Raw genomic sequence first — 7,410 nt, forward strand, 5'->3', positions numbered from 1 at the left:
AGAAAAGTTTATATTTTATGAATCATCAGGTGCTTTGTTGCAGTATCAGTTACAGTACATGGGAGAAACAGTACAAGCAAGTAGGCAGCCAGCTAACAGCAGTTGACCATGACCAATAGCTTGAGGGTTTTTGGGTGTGGTACTGGACCAGTCCAAAACTTGCCTCCAAGCATCCAATAGGAGCACCGCACTACTTGTGGGTGATGCTGTGTCCTATTTGGATGCTCGCCAGGATACAGAGAAATTCTGCTATATAAACCCATGTCTGGAGCTGAAAAATCAGATCTCCAGCGAGTTCTTAAGATACCCAGATCTCCGACGAGTTCTGCAGATACCCAGTACTCCAGTCAGTTATACAAGCCGTAGCTATGCAGCTCAACAATCTCGACTCAGCTGCTAGGAAGGTTCCAACTCTACGGTAAGTATCTCTCTCTCTCTCTAGATCAGCTTTAGTATTATATGTTATTCTATGTAAAAGAAATGTTGTTAATGTTTTAATGATTAACAAGTTAAAGAGTGAATATATGAATATTAAGTCAAGTGTAATAAAGAGTAATAAAAGATATTATAAGTAGTATTGCTGGTCTGAGACTCATATTCTTAACTCTAACTGTAAACTCCTGGAGTTAGCGACTTGTGGCTCCACTCGTCCCGACAAATCCTCCAACAAATAAATAAGGTGTACAGGTTGGTTTTAATTGAAACTCCAACAATTAAGCTCACCTGAGCGCTAACCTGTTACACAAATACTCGTCATGCAACTTTACTAGACATAACTGAAGTAGTTACTCGAGAAGAGCAATGAGAAAAGCAGATCTATAGGCCTAAACATTCTGCTATAAATGCAATTAACAAGTCTAGCAAGGCTAACCTGTCTAATACACAGAGTAAGCCCAATGGCTTCAAGTGCTTTAACTGTGGTAAAGTTGGGCACAAAGCAAGAAACTGCTTTCAAAAGCAGAAAAGTAACAAGCAGACAGCGTGTTACAACTGTGGCATTACAAGCTACATGGCATGAGATTGCTGATGCCCACGGAAGGATGAAAACGGAAAAACCCCAAAGGCTGGAGCGTACAGAGGAAAGCTTCCCAATAATAACAGTAGCCCTACCTTTGCTACAGGAGTATTCATAGTGTTAATTAAGTATCACCAATAGTTAAAGTAGAAACAGAAGGTATATTATATCGGTTATTGGTTAATATAGGCTCTATATCATCCCTACTAAGTTCAGAATTAGTAGACAGAAATCCGACATTATTAGATAATGCCTGGAAAGAAGTTTCTAGAAGTATTTTAACTTCTTTAACAGGACATCCTGTTAAAACGTTAGGTAAATATAATATGCAAATGAAAGTACAAAACTTAGAGTTAAAACACTCATTTTACATCTGTAAGCAGACTTAGATACAGATGGCATTATAGGGCAAGATTTCTTAAGAACTTACGACACTGAAATATCTCTTACCCAAAGTAAGCTACGCATAGAAACAGAGGTCTTAAGTTTTGAAGGACTTGAACCTTCAAACTTATGTGCAACAGTTGAGACACATGATACCTTCCCACTGACTAATAGTCAGACGCCTAACACTAGCATTAGCGAGGCTAATGATCAATCATCAAAATACGAAAGCACTGACTTCTTACTAAAGTGTAGTGACACATGAAAAAGTCAGGTGTAAGAATAAGAAGTGTCCCAAAGAAAGTTCTACAAGAAAGCCGAGATATAGGACTGCACAGAAAGACACTAAAAGTAGCAGAAGTCATAAAGATAATGTGAGTGATAGTAAGATAAGGCAGAATAAGTTAGTGAATGAGCCTTTTAAACAGGAAATTAATAATTCAAACCCCTCAGATGACTCTACACTTATGCCTAACATAAGCAGTGTGTTTGAAAGACAGGGTTCCTGTGAGGTTAGTTAAACTAACTGAAGTACCTGCGAGAAGTAAATGACTTTTAGTATAATGAAGAAGTGCTAGTTGAGCCTATCGAAATAAAAGAAACAGGAGTTTATATAGCTGCTAGTATAAGTAAAGTGTCCAAGAGAGACACAGTGCCTGTAAGTGTTAAATGTGATTGAAGAAAAAGTAATACTACCTAAGGACATAGTAGTAGGTAAAGCTAGTAGTAGAGAACAGTTGGCTGTGGTAGGACAGCATAACATTAATAATGTTAATAAACAGGTACAACAAAGTAGGATAGACTGGGAGTCTATCTTAGGAAATATAGAACGAAAACATAAACAAAAGTTGATAAACTTGTTAGAAGAGTAGAGATTTATTTGTAGGAGAAAATGACTAACGGTTGTACAAACAAGGTTAAACATATGATAGTGTTAAATAATAATAAACCTACAGCATAGAGACCTTATAGAGTGCCAGAAAAACATAGGGTTGAATTAAAAGAATGTGTAAAAGAGATGCTTGAACAAGGTGTAATAGTCCGTATGCATCTCCATTTGTATTAGTTCCTAAAAAGGATAGAAAATTAAGGTTCTGTGTGGATTTTCGAAAAGTGAATGGAGTAACAGTCAAAGACATTTATCCATTACCTAATATCCAAGAAACCTTAGATACGTTAGGTAAGAGTAAATATTTTTCGTCTATGGATTTATAAAGTGGATATTGGCAAGTAGAAATAGAAGATGAAGATAAATTTAAAACAGCTTTTGTATTACCTTCAGGTAAATACCAGTTTAACAGAATGCCTTTTGGCTTATGCAATGCCCTGTCAACATTCCAGATGTTAATGGATGTTGTACTATCAGGCTTGCAAGATTCCAAATGTTTTTGTTACTTAGACGATGTCATAGTGTTCGCTGCAACTTTTGAAGAGCGCTTAGAAAGGTTAAGGCATGTATTCGATAGGTTAAAAAAGGCAAACTTAAAGTTTAAACCAAGCAAATGTCAGTTTTTGAAAATGAGGTAGAATACTTAGGTCATTTAGTGACTGCAGATGATGTAAAACGAGACCCTAAAAAGTTAGAAGTCTGTATAAATTATCCTGTACCTAAAACAGTAAAAGATATTTGGGTATTTTTAGGATTTGTAGGATTCTATAGAAGATTTATACGACATTTTGCTTTATTAGCAAAACCTCCAACTGAATTAACTAAGAAAGAAACAAAATTTCAGTGGACAGATAAAAGACAGGGAGCATTCGAAAAACTAAGAGAAGCTTTATTAAAAGCACCATTCCTAAGTTATCCATATTTTAGTAAGGAATTTATCTTAGCACAGATGCTTCAGGTTTTGCTATAGGTGCAGTTTTATCACAGTTAGATGAAAATGGCAAGGAACACCCTATAGCTTATCAGAGCAGACAGTTAGGAAAAGCTGAAATAAATTACTCAGTTACAGAACAAGAGTGCTTAGCTGTAGTACATGGAATTAAAAACCTTCCATTGTTATTTATACGGCAGAAAGTTTACCATTATTACAGATCAAGCACCGCTAAAATGGTTAATGACGTTAAAAGACCCTTCCTCTAGATTGGCTAGATGGTCCTTACTACTACAAGATTATGACTTTGAAATAATACATAGACCGGGTAGAAAACATTCTAATGTAAATGCATTAAGTAGGATCAGAGTAGAAAATAACGAAACTGTAGAAATACAAACAATCAATCAGATAAAAGAAGTACAACCTGAACCTGAAAACGAATTAGAAGTAATTTGGGATTTAGATCACGTAGTCAGTGAACAAAAGAAAGATCCAATAACAAATGAGTTAGCAACAAAGTAACACAAGGAGAAGAAACAGAATACATGATAGATTCCGATATGTTATGTAGAAAGAATAAGTACAATAGGTCATTACAAATAGTTGTACCAGTCAAGTTGAGAACGAAGGTCATGAGAACATATCATGATACACCTTTCACGGCACACTTAGATTTTGCTAAAACATATAGTAGAATAAACAGAAGGTTCTTTTGGCCGAACATGAGAAAAGATATTAAAGAGTACTGTGAATCGTGTCTAGAATGCCAGAAGCGAAAAACCAGCCCACATTCGAGAAACGCTCCTTTACAAAGAATGCAGAATTTAACAACACCTTTCCAGCTAGTAGCTATGGACATATTAGGCCCACATCCTATGCAGGAAACAAATACGTGTTAGTAGTGCAGACTACTTAACCAGGTTTCCTGAGGCTATATGCTTACCTGATCAAAAAGCAGAAACAATAGCTAAAGCTTTTGTAAATCACATAATAGCTAGACATGGTATACTCCAATATCTATTAACAGATAGAGGTAGTAACTTCATTTCTAAGTTAATGAAGGAAGTTTGTGAATTGTTAGGTGTGAATAAAATCGAAACCACAGCTTATCATCCAGCTGCTAATGGTTTAGTAGAAAGATTTAATAGAACCTTGTTAGATATATATTGTGAGAAGGATCAGAAAACTTGGGATGAGCAGATTCCCTTGTTACTGTTAGCATATAGAAGTGCTGAGAACGAGTCAACCCAAGAAAGTGCATTCTTTCTATTGGGTATTGAGCTTCGAGGCAACAGTGAATGTGTTAAGTAATGTATTATGTTAATGATATTAAGACTGTTTTTTTTCCTACTTGAACTGAATTAAGAATGCAGCTTGAACTATTGTTTTGTTGAATTTCATGCAAAGCTAATCAAGGGGCTATCTGTGCTAGCCATCCCTAATTTTGAAGTGATAGACTAGAGAGAAGACAGCTAGTCAACACCATCTACCACAAATTCGTGGGCTGCTCTAATTGAAAGGTGGGATTTGACCATTTCCTTATAATGCATCTACAGCTCTAAAGTACAGAGCACAATTTTGTTATTTAGGTGGTAATGAGGTATGAACCACAGAACCTCAAATCCACAGTCCAGAAAACTAATCACTAGATTGCGAGTACCTCTCCACAGCTTTGGAAGCACCCTTCCATGTACAAATAAATTAGGAACAATAAAATGCTAGCAAAGCAGATTTTTGAAAGTTGTTTCATTGCTACTTAGTAACAGAAAGTGATAAAATAGGGGGGGGGGAGAATAATGGAGCTAATTTTTAGATGAAAAAAAAAACAGTTTAGTATTTCTTTACTGTCTAAATCTGTATCCAGATTAAATGCAAATTTTTTGAACACTATTTGTTGTACCTTTATTTCAAAACACAACTTTCTTTATTGCAATAATGACACACACTATTAACCCATTGACTGCTGATTTGCTGTATAGAGTACGGTCAACCTCCAGCAGTTGAATGCAAGTGTGCCTTATATGGTGTATGGCTTGCAAAAATTCCACATGCTTTTAGAGCAGCCACAGTCAATGGGTTAACAAAAGGAAATAAAAAGTACTAAGTTCCCAAATGAAGACAAAAATAAAACAATGTTGCCAAACATTACCATGACATTTCTTTGTGAAACTGTAGACAAGGGCTAGGTTACACTGAAATTTTCTGAATAACCTTTACTGGGGAATCATACTTTTTCCAACTGTATAGTTTGTTTACATTAAAAACAAAAGAGGCTGAACAAATGTTACGAAAATGCCTGGTGATTTTCATATATTGTTTTATCACAATGAAAACATAAATAAATAATAAATCAAAAAATATTTGTAAAACACTAAAAGTAGCCTTTAAAAAGTTCTTGTTACATATAATTGAATATACTTTTTTATAACTTACTGCTCAGCTTAAAATACATTAGCCTGGCATGTTTAATTCTATATCTAAGAAGCTATATAAACAATGACCCACTCCTCACCATTTAGGGGCACCTAAGTCATTGAATAGATCAAATTCTTAAAAAGTTTTAAAAGGTTTTAATAATCCCTTGTTGATATGATACTAGATTAAATCCTTTATACCATTCTGCACATTTTTTTCCAATTCAAAACCTTATAGCTTCTGCTTTCATCAACTAGCTCTGTTAGCTACATCTGTTGTGGTTGTACCGAATCATTTGGCTCAGCAGGATTTTTCTTCTTGAACACTACCTGGAAACAACACAAGCACATCTTGTGGCATTACTGTTACATTTGAGTAAATAGTGTCCCAGTCATGCTATGTATATACTATGTTGCCTGAAATTAAAAACAATAATGCAATTCTGGTGATATCTGGATGTAAAATAACACTGTATTTCTGGTGATAATTACTGTGGCTAGGATGTTACCTTCAGAGTAAAAGAATATTACAGCTCTGGTGATAAATAAAGTAGCTGATTGGATTTGTAGGATCAGTTCAGCGGGAAAAGGGAACTTTTTGGAATGGATGGTTTAGATTTAAACAGGGTAGGAGCTGGTATGTTCACAAGTACTATTAAGTCAACTGTAAGGACAACTTTATACTATGATTAGACAGTGGAAAGGGCCAGAATAATGAAGAAAAAATAAGATGTAGAGAGGGGTATAGTGTGGAAACAAGGTACAAAGGTAGTATTAATGATACGCTAAATTGTTATTATTGTAAGGCTAGAAGTATAAGAAATAAAATGGATGACCTTAGAGCACTGGTCAAAACAGAGGATTTTGATACAATAGAAATAACTGAAATCTGGCTAAATATAGACAGTTTTGATGACAGAAATGTCTTTGAAATACAGGGTTGTAGATTATTTAATAGGAATAAAGTACCAAAAAAGAGAGTGGAGGAGTAGTATTATGTGTAAAATTGGTGTTACAATCTGTTCAAGTTAAGGATATCAAAGCTAAGAGAAATGAGATTGAATCTATTTGTATTTCTGTTAGTGGTTATAAAGGAAGAAGGCTTTTAGTTTGAATTTGTTACAGACCACCAGATGAAACTGATGAAATTAATAAGAAACTCTACAATGAGGTCAAGAATTCAGCTGTTAATAAGGTTATAATTATGAAAAATTTTAATTTCTGGTATATAGACTGGAAAATTTTAAGAGCCAAATCATGAGGGAGACAGGTTTTCTTCAATATTTGGTTAAGAAATCTACTATAACCTATCCTATTTTGGATTTATTGTTAATTTCTAATGAAAAAAGCTAATTTTGAAGAGATGAGACAAGAATTATCGGTTGTGAATTGGGAAACCAAATTAGTTGGAGATACTGACCAAATATGGAAAATTTTTTAAATATTCAAGATAGGCATGTTCGTTATACACAGCATGGTCACAAGTAAATAGACACCATCTTGTCAGAAAAAATGAAAATTTTCAGTCATATTCATATGAATTGATATATTTATAATTTAATCTAGTAGATCTTCCTTTTGCTTCATAAAGTTCGTTGATCCTTTGAGGCATCGTGAGAATCATCTCGTCAATTTTAGATTGTGGGATTTTTGCCCACTCTTGCTTCAAAACTTGGAGTAGATCGCTCTTTGAAGTTGGCTTTTTTGGTTGTTTCTTGACTTGCCGGTCGAGTATGGCCCAGAGATTTTCGATGGGGTTCATGTCAGGAGATTG

At 34.8% G+C, this 7,410-nt stretch overlaps 1 protein-coding gene across 5 annotated transcripts in view; it reads right to left on the bottom strand.

The window, feature by feature from the left end:
* Positions 1-7,410, bottom strand: part of LOC106464591 — a 59,622-nt gene that overhangs the window by 10,923 nt on the left and 41,289 nt on the right. For 3 of the 5 annotated variants that reach the window (XM_022392325.1, XM_022392324.1, XM_022392326.1), the window contains exon 12: positions 5,615-5,966. In XM_022392325.1, coding sequence (XP_022248033.1) covers positions 5,938-5,966 — 29 coding nt within the window. In that variant the 3' untranslated portion in view covers positions 5,615-5,937. Of the gene's footprint in view, positions 1-5,614; positions 5,967-7,410 lie in introns of those variants that run through there. The other 2 variants (XR_002611786.1, XR_002611787.1) reach the window with 2 other exon arrangements.

This window comes from Limulus polyphemus, unplaced genomic scaffold (assembly GCF_000517525.1).
Source record: "Limulus polyphemus unplaced genomic scaffold, Limulus_polyphemus-2.1.2 Scaffold1696, whole genome shotgun sequence".
Lineage (NCBI taxonomy): Eukaryota > Metazoa > Arthropoda > Merostomata > Xiphosura > Limulidae > Limulus > Limulus polyphemus.